This window comes from Beta vulgaris, chromosome 6, assembly GCF_026745355.1.
Source record: "Beta vulgaris subsp. vulgaris cultivar EL10 chromosome 6, EL10.2, whole genome shotgun sequence".
Classification (NCBI taxonomy): domain Eukaryota; kingdom Viridiplantae; phylum Streptophyta; class Magnoliopsida; order Caryophyllales; family Amaranthaceae; genus Beta; species Beta vulgaris.
The window spans coordinates 62,087,064-62,110,122 of NC_079207.1; the positions used below are offsets into that span (position 1 = coordinate 62,087,064).

General features: G+C 36.6%; 2 protein-coding genes across 2 annotated transcripts; one reads left to right on the forward strand and one right to left on the reverse strand.

Moving 5' to 3' along the window:
• The first annotated feature begins 5,004 nt into the window (after positions 1-5,004).
• Positions 5,005-7,852, forward strand: LOC104897257 (peroxidase 6). The gene is made up of 2 exons (XM_010684099.4): positions 5,005-5,611; positions 7,319-7,852. The coding sequence occupies exons 1-2, from the start codon at positions 5,075-5,077 to the stop codon at positions 7,850-7,852; spliced, it is 1,071 nt and encodes a 356-aa protein (XP_010682401.2). The 5' UTR covers positions 5,005-5,074.
• A 1,112-nt stretch (positions 7,853-8,964) lies between these two features.
• LOC104897255 (chaperone protein dnaJ 16) lies at positions 8,965-16,779 on the reverse strand. The gene is made up of 11 exons (XM_048646431.2): positions 16,211-16,779; positions 12,396-12,519; positions 12,150-12,232; positions 11,911-12,022; positions 11,727-11,831; positions 10,845-10,895; positions 10,425-10,514; positions 10,231-10,339; positions 9,733-9,881; positions 9,594-9,647; positions 8,965-9,481 (listed from the first exon to the last, which is right to left on the reverse strand). The coding sequence occupies exons 1-11, from the start codon at positions 16,357-16,359 to the stop codon at positions 9,269-9,271; spliced, it is 1,239 nt and encodes a 412-aa protein (XP_048502388.1). The 5' UTR covers positions 16,360-16,779; the 3' UTR covers positions 8,965-9,268.
• Positions 16,780-23,059: the final 6,280 nt, after the last annotated feature.

A 23,059-nucleotide genomic window follows, 5' to 3' on the forward strand; every position in this document is an offset into this window, starting at 1 on the left:
TATTCATTCCTGCTCTGCCAAATACTGTAGGTCGTAGCAGCAACAGCAGCATATGCAACATTCTTCTTGAATTTAGACAACTGATTGTGTTGAATCCAAATCTGTTGATTCTTCCTAGCTCAGTAGCTATACATTTGATATTCAACCACTCCTCAATTGCCATCAAGCATTTCATACTAAAGTGACATTCAAAGAATAAGTGGGTGTGACTTTTCAACGTTACTCCCACACAACAAGCATAAGTCACTCTGACTAACACCAATCCTGAATAGCTTCTCTGCAGTTTCAATACAAGAAAATAGGTTTTGGGCAACAAAAATATTCGTCGCCCAATGGGACATGTTCGTTGCACAAAGGTTTGGGCAACGAAATTTTTGCGCGCCAATTTCGTCGTCTTAGGCTCGACGCCCATTGTATTTTGTGCGTCGAAAATTGTAGATGTTGCACAAACCACATCTTGGGCATCGAGTTACATTCATTGCCCATAATAGTCTTTTGTGCTACGAGTCCGTATCCGTTGCACATTTATGAGGACAGTTAGGAAACGAGTTTCTTAAGTCGTTGCCCATACTAAACTTTGTGCAACAATTACTGTTTTTTGTCGCCCATTATATCTTGTAGTCTTACATGACATGATGTCTTGGGAAACACCAGTTTCGTCGCCCAAAATACTTTAGGCTAGCTACGAATTATTGTACATATTTTTCAATCACACGCTAAATTAAAATGACAATGTACGAACTCTATTTTGTTGCCCAAATTGGTATGGACTACGAATTATTGTTATCGTGTAATCTATAAGCTTTTCCCTTGTTCATATATATTAGATGAACCTATTAAAAACAAAAGTATGAGATAATAGAAGATGTATTCGTGAAATAACAAATTGTATATAATCTGAGTACAACAAAATAATCTTCAAATTTGACATTCAATGTAACATATAATTCAAAGTAAATCTAAAAAAAAAAACTAATTAGCAGTACCCATAATCTACGAAGAAATTCACATAATCAAAGCCTTATCATAGCTCCCCTCTGCTAATTTCGGAAAATAGTCACGGCCTATTGTTCCTGGTAAAATAAAAAACGTTATAATTAGTCATTAACCATTGTTCCTGATAAAATAAAAAAATTATCTATCCTCTAGAGCATTGTGTAAAACCTAATCTAGATATTTTGTCTTTAATTAGCTTGAAACTAAATAAGAAGATGATTAAAACAATGAAAATTTTCGCCCTATTAAGGTAATGGGCAACGAAAATTAAGTTCGTCGCCCTAATATGTATTTGGGCAACAAAAAGCATTTTTATCGCACAATAGTGTTCTCTAGGGCAACAAATTCAACTCGTCGCTCTTGTTGTCAACTATGGGCCACGATATTCAGTTTTGTTGCCCTTGAGTTTCAAATTCGTCGCCCAAAACCTATTTTCTTGTAGTGTTTTTTTGGAGTCTATTCTTTATAGCCAACCAACATATAAATCTATGTTTGGGCATGGACAATCTGTTCCAGATAAAATTGGTCCAATTTACCTATTGTTGTTGTTGGATTAGCTTGTTATAAACAAGTTTGACAGAGTAGGGGCTCATGATTCGCATTTCAACCAAAGTAAAGACCTGCTTAAGCTTGTCTTTTGTGGCACAAATCTTTTTCCAGTACCAGGAAGCTCTTGATTTAGGAACATAATCCTACCAAGGTTGTTCATGAAGGTAAGCAGAGTCAATCTACCTAATCCAGGCATTGTCTTTCTTGACAGCAAGGGCCCAAACATATCTACCCATATTGACAGTGTACCACAATAAGATATCTCTTAAACCCAAATCACCTTCCTTCTTAGGGAAACAAACATCTTTCCATGCAACTAGGTCAGACTTTTGTGAGTAGAAGTGAACACTCCATAAGAAGGACCTACACACTTTTACAATTTCTGTCAGAATTGTCTTTAGTAGGACATAGACCTGGGCCCAATATTGATCAATGCTCAACAATACAGCATTAATAAGTTGAACTCTGGCCATATATGATAAATTCTACTGATCATTTTTTCAACCAAAGTATCACATTGGGATGTCGTAATCTTCTTGGAACAAATTAGAACACCTAGATATATGAAGGGAAATGTGTATCTAAGGAAGCCAGAGACATCTATAACTCTTTGAATTTCAGCCTCTTTCATTCCACAGCAATAGAAAGATGACTTGTTGATATACGCCATTAATCCAGAAGCATCAGAGAAGAGTTTAAAGGCTTGAAGCATGATGTAAATGGAGTTAAAATTCCCCTTGCAACACAAAATCAGATCATCCGCAAAACATAAATGAGTGAGTTTGACTGATTTACATCTAGGATGAAAGTGAAATTGTGGGAGATCACCGATATTTCTCAAAATTCTTGATAAGTATTCCATACTTATGACAAATAAGAGGGGAGTGAAACGAGCTTTACAATAGATGAGAATTAGCAAAAAAAAAACAAAAAATTAGAAGAGAGAATCTAACATATAGTTGTTGAATCTCTTTCTTATTAAGCACCTGTGGGCTGTGAGTTGCCCATATTAGAGAAAGATGACATAAAATATCACCTTATATGATACAAGAGTTACTTCTATTATGTAGGATAATAAGTACCTGTAAGTGAAATTTCATGAATCGTATTCATAAGTACTTAAAACATGATCTCATGCATATACAATCAAGGATCACATAATAGTTTTAGAATTAACCTTTGAAGCGTGATTCCCACAAAGCTCGTCGAGATCCGGAGATAGAACCGCAATTGTGATTCTTCCTCTACTTGGTCCACCAATTCTAGTTGGAAGGAAGAAGGGCTCTTCTTTTCTTGGAGTTATTATTACGTAGCTTTTGAAGAGAGAGAAAATAATGACATTACCCCATTTCAATCTTTAGAAAGTGTTATTATTCTGATTATATACTACATATTCAAAATTTTATACACAAAGTAACTGTTGAAGAAAGTTTTGCTCATCCTATATCTAATCACATTACCCCATTTCAATCTTTAGAAAGTGTTATATAATTGATTTGAAAAATAATTGTAATAAGATATGAAAGATAAAACATCCCGTATAACAAGACACCGAGTAATTTTCTTTTGTGAAGCCTGTGTATTCAAACCAAACCAAACGTCCAAACTCCAAACCACACAAATTAAAGAACTAGCTTGTTGAAAGTTCTTAGCGACAGAAAGTTGGCTAGAAAAGATAAATGAAAAGGAAAAGTTATAAAGCACGTGTTTGCTTACTTGCAACGAATTAGAGCTCAAAGGTAATAGAGAGTCCCCCTTAAATGAATTAGTATACATTTAGAAAGTCAGATTACGTATTACGTAAGAAAATGAAGCTTGTGCTTGTGCTTGTGCTTGTGCTTGTGCTTGTGCTTGTGCTTGAGCTTGAGCTTGAGCTTGAGGACAAGAGGAACACACTCGATCATCACAATTTATATTCCATAATCCTGATTTCATTCTACAGATCTCATACCACTCTACGAGCCATACGCCGCCTAAACACTTTGTGTCAATCTGGGTTATCAGTAGGTCTGGATTGGCCCAAGTTGGGTCGGATGCGTTTGGCTCATATCGTACCGGATAATTCCTTTTCTTGGATCGAGTGGGGGTTGTCGGAGCTACTTAGGTTGGATCCAACCCGACCAACGTACACTGGGTGCAGGTTGGCTATGTGCGTGTCAGTCCATTTTGGCTCGGCTCTAATCGGTTATGGGTAGACATAAGTCAGGTTCTAAATAGGTTTATGCGGATCAAGTTGGATTCGGATTGACTTGGGTCGGCTCAGGTCGTGTTCGGATGGACTTGGGCAATCTCAAGTCGTATTCAGGTGGAGTAAGAATGGTCCATTATATGTTTGAGTCTATTAGTTTCTAGTCATTATCGGTATCGATTGAAGTTCGGGGCAACACACCCATATTTGTGTGCGCAACAACAAGATAAATAGAAAAATGAACAACTTAATAAAATTGGTTAATGTTAATTATAATCATATTATATATCAAATATGTCCAAAGATTTTATTATAATAATGTTTTAATATCTTATATTTATAAGTATTTATAAGAACATGAACTAAAGTTATGAGTAAAAAATATTTGATTGATAATGTCGGTTCGGTAATGAGTTGGGTTGACATGAGTCGAGTTACGATGGGTTAGGTCTAAATGAATTTTCTCGGACCAACTTGGGTTCGGGGTTCACTTTAGGTTGGATGCGAATTTGGTTTAGATTTTGGTATTCGGATCTAACTTGTTCGGATTAAGTTTGGGTCAGTAACAAATTGGGCTTGGTTCTGATATGTTTAGGTATAACTGGCTAGGTTGATTCCGGATCGGAATGGATCGGTTGAAAAACCTGATTATGTCTGATCGGAACAGATCGATCGGATGCACATTGGATAGGGGTTGACCTGTGGGTAGGATCTGTTTTTCACAGCCTCCCAAGCTAGTCAAACCGTGTATGTCCCTTCTTCTTGGGCTATCTTTATAAGCTTGATCTAGCTAGTAGACAAGAGGAACACAGTTACAACAATTTACAACACATAAATGAGTTGTTTAGGTCTAAGTGTGATTAAAAATATACACTAAGACTAGGTCAAAAAAGATCAAATTAGAGGTATTTTACAAGCTAAAAATAGCACCTATGTATTCTCCTTTAATCCCATAACCCCTTTCAATTTTTAGTTAAATCATTAACTCATTTTCTCTTTTCCTAACCATAATTTCTATCCAAATCCAAGAAAAATAGAAAACAAACTTACAACTCTTATTTCCTTTCAAGAACTCCAAATATATCCAACTCCCTCCTTTAATACCTCTCCACCACAAACCCCTCTCATTTCAAATGTGAAAAAATAACCCCCTAAACTCCTTAATCTCAGACAAATTTCCAACTTTTCCCCCCACTAAACTCCACACATTTATCAATCTCATTTCCTCTCTCCTAAAATTCCTCAATCCCTCTTTACCTAAACAAAGACTTGAAAAAAATTAAAAACAAAAATAAAAATATAACCTAAAACAAAAACATCAAAAAAACGCCATTTCTTACAATGGCGGGGTTATCATCATCAAATAATGTAATGAGGATGAACAAAATTTCTGTTATCTTTTTTATTGTTTTTGTCCTCCCTTTCATTGGCTTGGCAGCAGAAACAAAGAAACATTCTCATTCTCATACTCATACTAAACCTAAACTTACAAAGGACTACTACACAAAAACATGCCCTCGTTTCGACGAGATTACAACTCAAATAATAACAGCCAAGCAGGCAGAAACACCAACCACAGCAGCAGCCGTGGTTCGAGTTTTCTTCCATGACTGCATGGTGGACGGATGTGATGGCTCGACGCTCGTGGCGTCGAACCATTTTCATGGTAAGGCCGAAAGAGATGCTGATATCAATCTCTCACTTCCTGGAGATGCCTTCGATCTTGTGACTCGTATTAAGACAGCCCTTGAGTTGGAGTGTCCTGGTATTGTTTCTTGTACGGACATCCTTGCTACCTCTGCTAGGAATCTTATTAAGATGACTGGTGGTCCTTTCTATGATGTTCCCCTTGGACGTAAGGATGGCCTTGTTTCTCAGGTTTGTTTACTCAATCTAATCACATATAACATGCTTGATGTGCTACTATCTTCGGAAAATGTACAATGCAACAGTTGTATATCCTACGTGACACAATTTAGTTGTCAATACAAAACTTTCGTATTCCCTTGGTTATCTAATTAGGGGACCTTTGGTTCAAATAGAGGAATGGAATCAAATAGACGGGAGGAATAGTAACAATAATTATTTCTTTTATTGGGTGTTTGGTTCAATAATGAAAATGGATCACTTGTAAGAGAATGGAAAAGATTATGTTACTCCTATAATTTAAATGGTAACATTTTAAGGGTTTCGGTTACCCTCAAATAAGGGTAGTAGTTAGGGGCAGTTTGGTACAATATATGAAATTTGAAAGGGAATGGATACAAATAGAGGAGGGGAATGGTAACAAAAATGATTATCTTTATTGAGTGTTTGGTTCAAGCCAAGTAATGGAAAGAAATGGTAACCATTACCTTCAAGTAATGGATTTTGTTACTTGAGGGGGAAGGGAAGGTAACAAACTGGGGGAATCCATTACCATCAAGTAATGGTAAAGGATTGATGTGGGGTTGAACCGTTGAACTAAACAAGAAGAAAGGAAATCGGTAATTGATTCCGTTTCTTGAAAACCCAAAAATAATGAACCAAACAACCCCTTAATCTACTACCCAAACCAAATAAGAAGAAATAATGGATTCAGATAACTGAATTTGTTTTCAGGCTCTGCAAAAAGCTCAATCAAACTAAGCCTTAGTTGAAACCATATAGTGTGTTTCTTCTCAATAGTTGCAATGCAACAAATTGAAGATATAATACATAAGGGAAAGGGCAACCTATAAAAATTAAATCATGTTTCTCTTATGTTTAGCTTTGATAGCATGGTGCATCTGCATATCTAGATATTGTCCGATTTTAAAATTAGCTTATACTCTTTCCCTTTTTTTTTTTAGTTTTCCTTTTTGCTTTCCCACAATCTCCAAGAAATCCCTTTAATCGTTAACATATTTAGTTGTATATTAATAAATATTATAAAAAGCTGATGATTTTAATTTACATATTGGAATAAATTAACAATTAGATCTTACATGATATTGTTTAGTGTTAAGATCTAATCAAAGGTAATGAATTTTGATTTTAAATTAGCAAACAGGTAAACTAAAAAGAAACGAGGGGAGTACTGATTATTCTATCATAACATGTTTACATACAATCAAAGATTGAGAACATGAAGTGGCAATATAAAGGTTCTACAGATCGGACTTTTGGCTAACTTATAGTGAACTATATGAGAAAATGTTGTCTTGTGAAAAGGGTCATTTAGTTTCCTCCCTTGTAACTTCCGAAATAAAAATTTTGATGTTTCTTTTGCATGTACTAAAATTTTTGCATAGATGAATTAGTACCACTCTTAACCAACCAATTTCAGTTCCCTAATATATGGGCATCAGAGGTTTTCATTTACACAAGTCATCATGTAAAATCTACTCTTCTTGCCTGTTCTTTAATTAGTGGTTAATCAAATCTTTTTATCAAGGTTGTCCAAAGAAGTTTTCCATATACTTATCTTCTATAATGAGTTAAGTTGTTTCTAATATACGTTCCCAAACCTAACGCGAAAAAACATCTAGGGACAGATATTGTCGTACAAATTATTGGTAACAACATATTACTAACATATTGCAATGTTCCCTTTATACATCCTAGGCCTCAAGGGTGCTTGGTAACATAGCACTTCCAAACATGACCACAAGTCATATCATAGACATGTTCAAAGCCAAGGGATTCACAGTTCAGGAGATGGTGGCTCTTGTAGGGGCTCACACAATTGGGTTCTCCCACTGCACTGAGTTCAGCAACCGAATCTTCCACTACAGCAAAACCCAGCCAGTGGACCCAAGGTTGAATCCGAAATACGCCGAGGGGCTTAAGAAGCTGTGTGCCAACTACACTAAGGACCCAACCATGGCGGCCTTCAACGACGTCATGACCCCTGGAAAGTTTGACAACATGTACTACAAGAATCTCCAACGTGGGCTGGGCCTCCTCGCAACGGATCAGGGCTTAATCGACGACCCACGAACCAAGCCCATTGTGGATCTCTATGCTTCTAATGAGACAGCTTTCTTTAATGACTTTGCTAAGGCAATGTTGAAGGTGAGTATGTATGAAATCAAAACTGACAAGAATGGAGAAGTTAGACACAGGTGTGATACCTTCAACAAACAATCGGGAGCTTGAATATCAGATCATAATCAATACTATTTAGGAGGAGAAAAAATGAGGGAGAAAAAAACTGATTTATCTTCTTGTAGGAATGGAATCAATGTTGGACATAAAAGATAAATACACAACTAAAAAAATTTTAAGTACTGATGTTTTATTAGTGAGGGAGATGATCATCAAATTTGATTTTATTGGCTTTGTTTTCCTTTGTTCATGATTTTATAGTTTAATTGATTTCCTGTATTTAAATACTCTCATTTGTAACTAAAAGATTTCCAGTATACATTTGCGTCATATTATCCTACTACTACTACATAGAAAGTAATTTATTTTGTTTATAGTTGCTGAATAATTGATTGTTGTCCATCGTCAAATGGGTACGGTTTGTACACCAACAATCAATGACATAGTATACAACTTCAATAGTTCAATGGAGGATCCATCCTGAAACCAAATGACGAGTTTGCTTTTTGTGTTTTCGAATAGACGAGTTTGCTTTTTGTGTTCTCGAATAGACAAGAAATGGCCTGTTATAACTAAAAAAAAAACTTGCAATCTTGTATGGTCATGGAATATTTTGTATAAAAATTAACAATTACATAATTGAAATACTACTAACGGCCTGTTTGGTAGTTAGTCATAAATGGTGGTAATGGGAATGAATTTGTGTGTAAATTTGTGAGAAATATCATTGTCCATTCCCATGGTAATGCTAATTTATCCTAAAGTGTCCACTTTCCTTCTTGAATTTTCATTCCCATCCAATACCACCTTGTAGGTGATAATGAGTGGTAACGGAAATTACTTCCCTTTGGAGACAAAAACACAAGTTTAAGAGTGAGATTGTTTGCCATGAAAGGAAAAATGTCTCCCCAAGAAGATTTTAAGGGTGCTTCACTAATAAAATTACACTTAAAATTCATTCTCATTACCGCAATTTATTAACGACTACCAAACGGGTCGTAAGAGAATAGCTTGAAAGTTTGAAGTGGAACTACTGCAAGAAGAATAGCATCCCATTAATCTTGTTAACGTCTAAATGAGCAAAACAAGAAATGAAAAGTATGCGTTTTACATGAATTCAGAAGAGAGGATCTCTTACAAGAGGATAAATATTTTTTTAAAAAAAAAAAAGGGAAAAAGGAACTACATGAATGAATTTTACAATAAAATGAATGCCTAACACTTTACAAGAGTTGCGTAAACCAATATGTTTACATATTGGCAATTGGATGAATGCCTGGTGCATCTGATTTTCCAAGAAATGCTTGCCATATATCCTGAACCTTGGCACATAATGACAGTCACAGATGGATTATCCATTAATCCAAGCAGCTGGATTAGAGATTCTCCGCACGCCACGACTGAAAAAATTATCTCAAACTCTGAGATGAAAAAGCTTATATATTATCACATTAACTTATGGAGGACTCAACATGCCTTCCTTTTATCGACCTTCAAGTGGATGTTAAACCATTTCTTCTTCTTCAGCCTTTCCCTAACAGGCTTCCTTTCTTTTGGGTAACCCTCTTCTTTAGGCTCTTTCGTTGAACTCCTCTTGGTTTTACTCGAACTACGCTTCATTGGAGGAGCAACTGTATATGAGGCATGGACTTCATTTCGCTGTTTTAAAAGGTCATCAATCTGCAGAATCATGATGTCAAATGCATGTATGAGTTTCGCACTTAAAAGTTAACAGCCGGAAATAGCTGAAAAGGTCGAAGCTTAAAAGGCTATTAAGTGTTTCAGAACTTGCCGCTTGCATTTCTTTTGTGTATCTACTTGTCATCTCAGTAAATTGGGTAAGAACCTACACATGCAACATTAAGTAAGATACATAAAACAGGCAGAGCAACTACTTTTACACACAATTTTTAGCAAGTGCAAGCATATACTTCTCTGTATTCACTCTCAAACTTTGAGAGTTCCGCCCTTTTAGTTAATAATTGTCCTTCCACCTCTCTAAGGTCATCCTTCTCCTTCATAAAGGGTGAAGCACAAAGAGCTTCAATAGTGTAGCTCACACTTTTGAAAAAATTGTCACCTATTAGCATGCAAGTAACAAATAATGTTAATTAATAGAGTTTTGACAGAAGAACATAATACTATGTCCCATAATCAACTTCACAATTAGGTTGGCCACGTAGACTAGATAGAAAGAGAAAACAAGGTAAGAGAGAGTGGAGAGAAGGGAAGAAAAAAAGATAAATAACATGGAGGGGATCAGAAAAAGTACACTCTTTAGTATCTTTAATTTGAAAATAAGGGTGAAGATTATTTCAGGACAGTTCAATATGGTAGTATAAAACTCATTACCAAATGGAAAAAGCAGCTATGATTTAGTAGACAGCAGAACCAAGTGCCAAAACTCGAGCATATATAAATCCACTAACCATAGACTGCAAAAACATGGGTTCCAGCTTTTAGTTCAGTCAGTTCACACGGTTGAAGCCCATCCAGCTTTTTAAAGAAGGCAGCATCTGGATCCTTTGCAGCTGCCGCCTACAGTGTTCACAACACTTCGAATAACATAAGCTTGTCTAGTTGAAGTAAATAGCTGATAGACTGTCTTATAACAATAGCTCACCGAATTAGCAGCGTGATCCAACCGGTAAACAGGGAACCCAAGAAAATACATTCCAGCAGATGTAACCTTTCTACTCTTGGTGCTGTCTTCCTACATCGAAAGAAGTGAGACATTAGCACTTCCAAAAGACCAGCATAAAGAAAACCATATCTTTGAATCATTTCCAACTACCAACAGTTCTACTGATATGAAAGTGGTTAAGTTGACAATAGCAAGATGATCTATATCTAGGGCTCCTCACAGTATCCTCATTTTCTGAAAGAACTATGAGCAGCCGAGATGATGATAACAATACATCATGAAAGACCTTAGTTATGCTTCTAATTGAAGCTATTTACCCAGGCTCACCAAAAGAAAACATTAGCTGTTAAGCTTTCAGTGTTACAAAGCACTCATAGTCCAAAGAAAATTATGATATACCTGTAGAGCAAGACTTAAACCACCATTCTCTTCCTGTTCAAAATACAATAGCTGCACAAAAGGCATAGTTCAATAAGCAGTAATGATAGTGCGATAATGGTCAATTGAGAAAAAATAGAGGGAATACTGAGGGAGTGTTATCTTCAACTTAAAAAATAAGTTTTAGGTCCAACAAGTTCACATCAGGTCTAATCAGGTCTGATCACGTTTGATCAGGTCTTAAACAACACTCAAAAATAGGTCCCAATAAGGGTCAATCAGGTCTAATAAGTTCAGTTTATATAAGTTCAAGTTTTTTCTAGGTGAAGAGAACGCACCCTAAAGTGTCAAAGTTCAAAGCCAGTGTGTCAGTTTTCCGACTAGAATATTACTAGCAAAGTAATTGAATAGCCAAATGCTTCAGAATAACTACATCCAAACTTCTGCACATTATTATTTTTAAATCTATGGATCATGCATATCTGAAACTCAAACTAATTCTTGTTTTTTATTGATGGAAAAAAAATCTACTTCTCTGTTTCTTTTCTAGAACTTGACAAGTACGGAAAGAAATGGGTAGGTCAAATATCCTCTTCAGTGAGGCCCTTTCCTTTCAATGAATGACGCAAAGTCGCAAACCATGAGTGAACAATAAAAAGTTGTTTAAGTGTGGAAACAAATAAGTCAATGCTAAGTTGCAATAAGAAAAACATGTGTACATTTTCTCAAACAACTATTAACCATTACTTTGCATGTCCACTATCTTATGCAAATCATTGGCAAGGCTAGGTATGGCATCGAGATTCAATCAGACTAGTTTAAACCCTCACACGTCAGCCTAGACCAGCACAAAACCTGAGAACGAAGATGCTAAATGAAAATATTCTGCAGTATAACACAAACCTTAAATTTGCTTTTATCAGATGATTGCACACGGCAGACAAGTCCACCCAGCGCGTCCTCTTCAGTTATTGTGACAGAGTAAAAATGGGCAGATTGTTTTTCTACCTGTAAACCAAGTTGGAATTGAAGAGGCCATTTTTTAAAAGTCCAATAGAGAGATTATTGACATACACTTGAATTTTACCTTTCTAAATAGAGGCTGGCCTAGTGTAAGAGGTGAGACAGATACTCTACCATTTAATGCCTCTTCCAACACTGTTGCTGAGACTGTGGTCTTTATGGGCACACCAAGTTTGCTGTCCCAAAAAAAGACCATAACCAGGAGTTAAAAGACACAGATAAAGAGCATAATTCCGGTATCAAAGTATATTATGATTCATGGAAAAAAATGCACAAAATCCAAACAGGGAGGAAAATGGTGACCTAAATAGTGCTGCAAACATTGTATTTACAGTTCCCAAACTTGAAAGATCCAGCTCAAGTTCTTGACTTTCTGAATCAACAGCCTAGTTTGCAAATAAAAAATATTCAGCCAGCTGGAAGAGATATGAATTGGGAAACCAGAGCCCAGAATATATAGTTGTAATATAAAGTAAACTTACAGCTTCGCTTGGAAAAGAAAAGACACAGTAATAACATAAGTACATAACATGCTTTGCAGCTGCTCACCTCAAAACCAGCAGCGTCAAACTGACGCCTTTTCTCAGGATCTGATAGTATGTTGTAAGAGAATGTGACCTCTTTGAACATATCCCCTGCCTTAGGATCATTTGCATTCTTGTCAGGATGATACCTGGAAATTCACAATAATTGTCCAACTCAATTGCAATAATAATCATTACTACTACCTATGTTTCTAAAAGATTGTTACACTTTCACTTTTCATCCATGCCAATGCAAAACTCTGACCACTAACATCTCTAGTTATGTATTTATAAAAATTATAAAAGTAGATATTAATGAAATACATATTAAGACAAATCTAACAAAATCCCACATGACTATATTTTTCCTAACATATAAATAACAAACAATGGTCAAAGTAAAATTTGTGAATAGTGAAAAATGTCAAATTGTAACAATCTTTAAGAAACGGAGGTAGTACATAATAACAGCTTGGTATGTTTGTCATCATTATTTCTGTTAGTGAGCATGCTTTTTAAGGCTGCAATACTCGACCTTCATTTGCGTTGAACTCCTATAGCCCAGTCACACTGTCACAGAGTTTCTGGAAAAGAAAGCACACGCTTAATTCATCTATCTAATGTCTTGCTTTCATCTAAGTCATCTACATCACCTATTTACATCACACGTTTATCTTAAGGTGAATACAAAGAGAGATGTAATATAAAATACCAATAATTCCCAACTGATATTTCCAAAACAATGGGGCTTTGAAAATGTATTTCTGACAGTCTATGATTCAATATCACGTGTAACACTACAAACAATGTACAGAAGAAGGCATGTGTGTTCCCGTTTCTTCTTTATAGTATCCTTCCCCTTGATTCCTTTGACAAACTAAGAGCCATGATGAGATCATAGGACTTAAAAGCCACTCTTCATCCAAGTCCTTTTGACATCCCTTACTCTAAGATATTAGGTGATACATTACATAGAGCCAGAACTATGAAACCAACCTAATATAGGACAATAACCTTGACAAATCCTCTATAACAAAGGGATCAGTCCCTAGGTCTACAGTACAATGCAGATGCCATGGCAGATCTTCGAATTACTCTACTTTCCACCACAGTCTAATCTGTGTAATCATTCCCCATCCACATATTTCTACACGCCAATAAACCCTTCCCTCACCAAGATGAAATCAGAGTTATATTGGCCATTGCATTTACAATTTTACAAATACTAACTTCTATCTATTCCAAATTTCAAGCTTTAAAGTTCAATATAAGGAACTCATTGACATCTCATTATTTACCAAGTATTTTCGAACCAGTGACCTTCACCAACGGCTTTAGCCAAGCATTACTCTTCATTTAGACAAGAAACGTTGATCTGGGACAATAGATAAGGGAGAGGAGGCACCTTTACAAATGTTTCTATTTACAGCGCAAGTAAAAAAGAACAAATTTAATATTTAAGTACAAACATAAAAGGTATCATTCCCTCAAATAAATCCACCTACACCTAATACCCTATTTGGAGGAGCAAGCAGCGTCAATAACTGGATATCGAGCAAGGTCCACTGAGCTTCATGGAAGGTCTATTGGCCCCCACCAATAACTCTCCACCTTTATCTTTCCTCGTTTCTCTTCCTGCTCTATAATAAATAAATAAAACGCCTCTTCTTCCTAGACATACTACAAGGCCTACCTAGACGGATAAATTTGACAGTTTCACTTACATCCCAAAACCTGATTTTCGTTGAATTTGGTCCAAGATGAAGGCCTTAGAAGAACTGCAGACAGCTAGAGAGAGAGAGAGAGAGAGGGAGAGAGAGAGAGAGAGAGAGAGAGACCACCTCAACAATAGGTTTATCAAAAGACTGATAATGGAAAAGAAAGATTCTTTTTGCCAAAATGAAGCAGCCCACAAGGAGACCCCATTCCGATTCTCTCTTGTTCTTGCACAGAAAAAGAAGAAATATAGATATAATGGACAGCCAAGCAGGAACTAGTGAGGGTGGAGAACAGTGAACTTCAGTAACAGGTATCCACAAGGGTTCTAGCAAATCTCTAATTCCGTTACTATTCGCCAGTAACCAGCACAGGTGGTCCCAGTAGATAGACTGGAGAAGGGAAACAACGTGCTTGTGAGAAGCTTGGGGACAAACTTGCAACAATTTCACAGTAATATGGAATGTCAGAAGACATGCAACTGGTTTATCAAGTATTCCTAGGACGCTAAAGATACGAAGTCACTGAGCACGCCCTAGCTAGAAAATCAGCCATTGGCTTGATTTATACACTGTGATGTGACTTCATCATTAAGTTGACAAAACTGATGAGGAACAAAAAAAGCTTACAGCAGCACCATTACCAGTTCCTCTGCAAGAATCAATCAACACAACCACGTAAATACTAACAAGCCAGCATTGTATCAAATTTATCAGCTAAGCTACAAGAATTGTGTATAGTTTCCGACATGCTAATTCTCTTTCTTCAAGGGTGCAGGTCCTATTAATAATAAAGACATCATTACGTGAGTAAATTTCTCATATTCCTTGCAGATCTAAGCTGGTCATTTGTAGTTACAGTAGTTATATCCCGCATCTGATAGATTGAATCAAGCCACATAATCAGATACGCTCATATGCATAACCCAAAGTCCAACTTAAGGCCTTGCACTCTTCTTTTCCTGCTCCAAGATATAATAATCGATTTTTTTTCTAAAATTCTGAAAACAGAAGTTTAGCATATTTTACTAACATTCAGTAAGCCTTCCATGTGAGCCTTTGCAAGGTCAGTATGACTTTTCCACAATAAATATATGTGCAAAGGTCTTTACCATCACATAATTATGTCGTTGATTCATTAACTTCAAGATGCCGGATCTAACAATACACAGATTTGAGTTGTCTTCTCATCAACTAACCATCTAAAAAGTGAGAGTCTACTCTCTCCTCCGACAGCCAGCAATGACAGAAAAAGCAGTTTTGGATCTTTCAAGAACTATTAGTAATTCGCTTCCTAAGCAACCCACATCCACTTCATATGCCTAGAAGCCTCTTTCAAGATTATCAGCTTAGTATTTCTACTCTGTTAGTAATTTCAACCAACACAATCCAGAAATCCAACATATATAAAGTCGTTGCGCAGATCAGCATCCCCGTCGCTCAAGTGAGCTCTAGTCCCGTCCCTTCAATAACTTGTATATTATTTCTTCCACAAAATACAGTAATCACAGTCCCAAAATGAAAAAAGGCTCTATTGGATTGGCTTGGCTTGTATTTCACGAAAACAACCAAAAGATAACAGAATATTATGCTGAGTTCCATTCTCCCAGTAAACATAGTCGAACAAAACCATCCAATTGAAATCCCCAATTCATGGTTCCTTCTTGACAAATGCCGTCACCAAAACCGGTTGGCTGTAGCTGTTAATCAAATCTTGAATGAGTCGACACACAGTACTTCCCACTCCATTGTACCAGATGCAGGTCATCTATCAATGTTAGTCCAAAATTGACACCCACTCATTACTTCTCTTTATATGAACTACAACCTAATTCAATCTCCATTTCACCAAATAATTAGCAATTTCCAGTATTCAAAAATGAGTATTACTACATCTGATTGAATATTTCAACACTTCAGTAATTTCCAATTACCACAAATTTAAGTTCCCACCATGCACTCCACCACAAGAATTTAAAACTACAATCCCTAATTTTCTACACTTTTGAAGAAAATCCATAAACATTAAACAATAAATGCCTATTAAATTCCGCAAAACAATGATAAAAAGAAAAAAACAATTATAACTAGCTAAACCTCAAAATAATTAGAAAAAACAACATACTTAAGCGCTAATTTGCGATAAGCGGATTTGATTTCTTGATCGGTGGAATTTCGAGAAACGCCAAGAACTTCATACGGGTCACGCCGAAGCTGCGGTTGTTGTTGGTGTTGTTCATTTTTCTCCGGCTTTGATTTCTGAGTTGCCGGCATTTTCAACAACAGATTCCGAGAATTTCTCTCTCCTCCACCAATACAAAAAATTCCGACAAAGAAACCCTAGAAATCTACACTTTTTTCCTCTGAAATTTAACTTCCGACATAATAATAATAGTAATGAACATCAAAGATTTAGTGTTGAAATGATAAATTGGAAAAAGATGTTGTTTTCAACAGCTATCAAAGAATTTTGGTTTGAAAAGAAAGAGAGAAATAAAGATGTGGAAGTTGTGTTAAATTATAAGAGTGAGTCCATTTGCGTCACCAAGCTGGAGCTTAGCTTAGAAAGAGAAAGTGGGAGAGGAGAGAGAGTGTGAGTAAGAGGAGGGAATAGTAGTGAAAATTAGTTGATTTTTTAATTGCTAATAAAGCATCAATGCTTTCAAATTTTTAAAAATTGAACCTCAGGCTTTTTTTTTGGCTACAATGCGCCGCCTACGCGTAGGGTACACAGTCAATTTTATTTTTATTTTTTACTTATTAGATAAAATTGGGTAGAAAACATCAAACAAGTACTACTACTTTCGGTGGTGTACATCAAACATCGCCATAATTACTTTTTTTTCACCTAAATTGAATTGAAGGAGTTAAGGATACAAGAGGGTACTGAACTTTCACATTTGTTTCAGTTAGGGTACAGAATTTTAAAAAGGTCCAGTTAGGATATTCAAAATAGACGGTCGTTACTTTTTGGGAAATTTCTGTGAAATGCATCGTTTGGTGTGTATTCCTAGGCGCGTGTGCCACACGAAACGCCACCTAATGATTACCTTCATTTGGGCGGTTTAATTGGCGGGTTTCATCAACTTTCTGTCTTCTGTCATTGTTTGATTTGAATTAGTTGTAATTTGAATCACAACCAGAGAAGGGTTCACAAGCTTCACAAACAATAACAAGCCAAGCCTTACGGGTATGTGATTTGATTGAATTAGCTAACATTTTCTTACTTTATAATTTGTCCATGTATTATGAATTAGTTTCTTTATATTCAGGATCTGGCAATGGCTCAAAAAACGCAAAGGCGACAATAGTTCAAAGGTAACTTATATTTAGTTAATAATATGCTAGTATATAGCTTCATATGTCAATAAGAGTCCTAATATACCCTTTACATAGTTATATGGTACCATAAACAAACAAGGACCAAAATGAGTACACAAATCCAAGCATTAACACTCATAAATCCACCCTTTTTCATTTTAAGCATCATATATTTGATTCATTCTTCCTTGCCTTTTCATTTGCTGTCTTCAGATTGTGCCTCAGCAACATCACTTCACTCCTGAGCTCCTGTTTCTCCTCCATTAACCCCAAAATCACATTTTTCTGCTACTATGTAGGCTCTTCAACATCACACCATTTGAATAACTTGCACTCCATTGTATCAGTCTCAGCATCATAGTCAGGACATGCTACAAACCTTCTATCAGGGTTGTCCCTTGCCTAGGCTCTGATTTTGGTTATAACAAACCCACAATGACATCTTTTAGGAATTGGGAGTATGGACCCATAGCTATTTCTTGACATTATGCTGCCTAGGTGCAAAAAATACTAAAAATTATAATTCACATTCGTAAAAGGAAAAAAACATTAACATTAGATTTAATTTTCCTTAATCCAGTTGCTTTGTACCTGATTAATTGAAGGTAATGAAGTTGATTTTTTTTGCTGCTGATGAACAATATCGGATTTTTTCGTGTTGTGAAAGTTGATATTTATGTTGCTCCTGATTTCTTGAGAGATTGGATTTTTTGGATGTTCAATTATATCTGTTCATATGGTTCAGTTTAAAATGTATATCTTGTTTTATTACAGTTGAAGAATTTCGCTGTATTTTTTGAATTTTAGTGTGCTGAATTAACTATCACTTTGTAATTATTGCCACGTCCATTTTTCTTTTATTTTTTGGGCTGATAACGGTACAAACCAAAGTTCAGTACGTTAAGGTAATGGCCGTCCATTTTGAGTATCCTAACTGGAACTTTTTAAAGTTCAGTACCCTAACTGGAACAAATATAAAAGTTCAGTACCCTCTTGTATTCTTAACTCTGAATTGAAGCGAATAAGGTCATATTTTTTTGGTACAATTTTAGTTCATTTAACTCGTTTCAGTTCAGTTTCTCTTACAGTTTTATTTCAGTTCGATCCATTTCAGCTCATTTCAATTTAGTTTAACCAAAAGAACAAGGATTAAGCCATTCACCCCTCTCTTTCTTTGGACATCTTACTCTCTCATATCATCAACACCACACACTTAAAGCTGTCAGTTCAGGTGTGCAGGTCGACATAGGTCACCTTGAGTCAATTTAAAGTTAGAGTGGTGGGAAAAAAATTTGAGTTGTATTCGGGTCAAGTTAAGTTTAGGTTAGATCAAGAGCTCAACATCAAATTGGGATCAAGTCTTAATTGAGTCAATATCAAATTGGGCTCAAGTTTGAATCGAGTCGACATCAAATCGGGTCTAGTTATGTTTTTATTTGGATATTTTTATTCAATTAAATATCAAGATAAATAATATTCATAAACTACATACTCAATAGATATGTTGTAATAATTAGTCAAACAAAATGAAATAAATCAATTAATTTAACAAGTATTAACTTGGAGAAGTTCACATAAATTATCTAGTTATACATTAAGTTATTTACATTTTTATATATATTGACTATTATCTTCATTTCATCATAACAACAACAACAATATCATTGTAATCGGGTGAAAACAAACAAGAGCAAAATCATAGAAAAAATAAAACTATCGTGATTTATGTTCGCATTGATTTAATAAGTGATAATTTTTTTAAAAAATAATTGTCAATTGGTACCTTATAAAATCTAGGGTGTTCATGGTAGGTTAATTGTCCTGAAATAACATTTCTGTTCAGTAATCGAAAATACAAATTCACATTTTTGTGTATTGTAACCATAATCATTTGAAACGGAATCCGCCTCAAGTTTTGATTACATATATATATATATTATAATATATATATATATATATTATATATATATATATATATATTATATATATATATATATATATCACATGAGAATGCTCCTTACATGAGAAATGAGAATGAATCTCAACCATACAATTGGATCAGAGTTACAACACCTTTTCATTATAGTTATACTTCCAAAAAAACTTTGAGTCCAAAAAAAATAACTTGGAATTTTATTCCCTTTTCCTTTTCAGTTTCCCTCAAACCCCGAAACAAACAAGATAAAAGGCAATCAAGAGGTTTTATTCCCTTTTTCTTTTCAGTTTCCCTCAAACCAAACGCCCCCTTATAGTATTTAGTAGTACTAACTAATAACATGGTAAGAACGTCATCACAATACTTTACATAAGTGGATACTAGCATTTTTTTGCACGCGATGTGTGCTTTAGTTTTTTTTTCGAGACAGAAACTCGGGTTGATTCGATATACGTAAGAGTCAAATTTTAAACATTATACATACGAAGTATGATTGTTTTTATTTGCAAAATTTGATTGGTTTTGTTGTGTCACTTAAGTCTTTTACCAATCTTTTTCTTTTTTACTTTTCAAAATTAAATTCTATGAACAAAATAGAAATTTTATTGAATTTATTTATATTTCTAATATTGTAATTGTTTTTTTGTTTTTGAATTAAGTACACTACTTCATAGATTGTGAAGAAAGTGGACACTTTTATTTCAAGTCAAATTTTTGTGAATATTTTTGTGAATATGTATTGATGTTGTATTATATTGGTTTTATTAGTTTGTAAGTGAGTTTTTTAGTTTTGTAAAGTTTCCTCATTTGATTAATTTGTAGAATGTAAATTATGCAATTCTATGATTTTAGTTGACTTGTAAGTGATTGCTATTATTTTATTTCCAATATTTTTGTTAGAAACCCCCTTTGGTTTGTAAGTGAATTTGTAATTTAGAAAGAGATTGGGGTAAAATAGTCTCTTCATTCGGGGACACCATAGCTCCTCCCTTCCCTTATATAATAGAGATCTATTTGAATAAGAGATGTCCATTATTATCTCAAATGACATATAGCGATAATAAATTATGGTTTGATGATGTAACTTATCATGTATTTATATCTGTTTAATGTTTATAGTTATATCATAAATAATAATAATAATAATAATAATAATAAATTGACGATGTAGGTCTCAACTTTGCGTGATAATTTTTAAAAGGTCTGAACTATTGATTAACCCGTGTAGGTCCCAACTTTAGGGGGTATTAACTTTTAGCGGGCCTTACTGACTTGAAAATGGCTTAATAGGTCATAACTTGTAAAACTTGGGTCACACCAGAAGGGTTAATTGACGGAGGGAAGTAGGAACTAGGTGAGATTTAAAAAAAAATCGTCAGTTTTAAGTCACCGAGGCCCGCTAAAAGTTAAGACCCCATAAAGTTGGGACCTACACAGGTTAATCAATAGTTCAAACCTTTTAAAAATTATCGCCCAAAGTTCAGACCTTTATTGTCGATTTTTCCTAATAATAATAATAACACTTCCTCTGTTCTGTTTTAAATGGAAAAAAATATTTTTTCATGCAACCCAACACGATTTTTTAATCATTAATATCCTTAGTGCGAACACGTAAATATTATAAAAAGTTATAATTTGATAGTATGCGCGCATCAATAAGAATATAACAAGATCCGACTTGATTATGTTTTTCTTTATATAATGGCGATAAATTGGAGTGAAATTGATCAATGAATAGTGTCATTTCACTCAACGTTTCATTGAAAAAAGAATGGAGGAAGTAATAATAATAATAATAATAATAATAATAATAATAATAATAATAATAATAATAATAATAATAATAATAATAATAATAATAATAATAATAATAATAATAATAATAATAATAATAATAATAATAATGATGATGATGATGATGATGATGATGATAATGATAATGATAATTGTTTCTGTCTAGAAATTAAGGTTAATGATCTGTGCTGAACAAGTCCTTAAGTCCGAGCGGAGCTGGTTATCAGTTCACCGGAAACCTGCAAAACACAGAAAAACTACCCCGGGGGTTGTTCCGGGATCGCCCCTCCGACGCTCAAGTCAGTTGATGAATGAGGTAGAGAGAGAGAGTCTAGAGTGAGAAACTCAAGTTAGTTAGGTGAGTATTCAATACCTTTGCATTGATGGGACAAGAGGTATTTATAGTGGTGAGAATTTCCATGAAGTGGTGAGCTGGATGGGACAGCTCACTTAGGGATTGATGATACCTTTTCAAAAGATGATTCAGGTGGGACCCATGAAGCCTGAGATGGCCATGCTGTAATTGGTGGGACCCACGATGCTTAGGTGGCGGTGCCACATGGCCTTATGCCTTTGGAAGGGCCTAATGGGCCCAAACATTTAGCCCCACGCCAGGAAGGGGCAGAAGAGCCATCCGACCGGGTGAAGCCTCTTGGTGGCGTAGAGTCCTTTCATCAGACCGACCTCAATAAGGAAAAGCCAGAAGGAGACCAGGTCGGACATGCGCCGACCAGGTCTGATATCCGCAGGTTCAATTAGGCCGACCTCCACGAAGGGAGATCAGAAGGAGACCAGGTCGGGAAGGCGCCGACCAGGTCGGTGATATCCGCAGGCACGGTTAGGCCGACCTCCATGAAGGGAGATCAGGAGGAGACCAGGTCGGGAAGGCGCCGACCAGGTCGGTGATATCCGCAGGCACAGTTAGGCCGACCTCCATGAAGGGAGATCAGGAGGAGACCATGTCGGGAAGGCGCCGACCAGGTCGGTGATATCCGCAGGCACAGTTAGGCCGACCTCCATGAAGGGAGATCAGGAGGAGACCAGGTCGGGAAGGCGCCGACCAGGTGCTCTTAACTTCAAGCAGCTCGCATGCTGAAAAGGCTGGCTTGAGATGAGGTGAGTTCCTACATTGACCGACCAGGTCCCGAATGAGGCGACTGGCTCGGCCGTGAGATCAATGGGCCCCCCTTGACCGACCAGGTCCAGGGAGAGGGAACCGGCTCGGACAGAGGCCAAGGAGCCCCTTGCTAGGCCGACCGGGTTCAGATAGGCGGGCGCGGCTCGGACAGGGGCTAAAGAACCCTGGAGAGGCCGACCAGGTACCCTCTAGTACCTAGTTTTACCGACCGAGTAAAGAGAGTGGTAGAGGCCTGGTCGGACAATGGGTAAGGTAGCCCCATGTGACCGACCGGGTTCTAGATGACGGGCGCAGCTCGGACAAGGGCTAATGAGCCCTGGAGAGGCCGACCAGGTGCTCCCTAGCACTTAACAAACCTGGCTAAGTTAAGGGGGCGAGCAGAGACCGGGTCGGGCAAGGGGTGACGGAGCCCCAACTTGATCGACCGGGTTCTGGATTGGCGGGCGCTGCTCGGACAGGGGCTAACATGCCCTGGAGAGGCCGACCGGGTGCTCCCTAGCACTTAGCAAGCTTGGCTAAATGAAGGGGGCGAGCAGAGACCTGGTCGGGCAAGAGGTGGTGGAGCCCCAACTTGACCGACCGGGTTCTGGATTGACGGGCGCTGCTCGGACAGGGGCTAACATGCCCTGGAGAGGCCGACCGGGTGCTCCCTAGCACTTAGTAAATTTGGCTAAATGAAGGGGGCGAGCAGAGACCTGGTCGGGCAAGAGGTGATGGAGCCCCAACTTGACCAACCGGGTTCTGGATTGACGGGCGCTGCTCGGACAGGGGCTAACATGCCCTGG

Excerpts from the sequence above, each read along its gene's own strand:
- LOC104897257 (XM_010684099.4), top strand. The coding sequence starts at position 5,075 with ATGGCGGGGTTATCATCATCAAATAATGTAATGAGGATGAACAAAATT. Across the intron at positions 5,612-7,318 it reads AGGATGGCCTTGTTTCTCAG|GCCTCAAGGGTGCTTGGTAA; the intron begins GTTTGTTTACTC and ends TATACATCCTAG.
- LOC104897255 (XM_048646431.2), bottom strand. The coding sequence starts at position 16,359 with ATGCCGGCAACTCAGAAATCAAAGCCGGAGAAAAATGAACAACACCAA. Across the intron at positions 12,233-12,395 it reads TTGACGCTGCTGGTTTTGAG|GCTGTTGATTCAGAAAGTCA; the intron begins GTGAGCAGCTGC and ends TTTGCAAACTAG. Across the intron at positions 12,023-12,149 it reads ATGTTTGCAGCACTATTTAG|CAAACTTGGTGTGCCCATAA; the intron begins GTCACCATTTTC and ends TTTTTGGGACAG.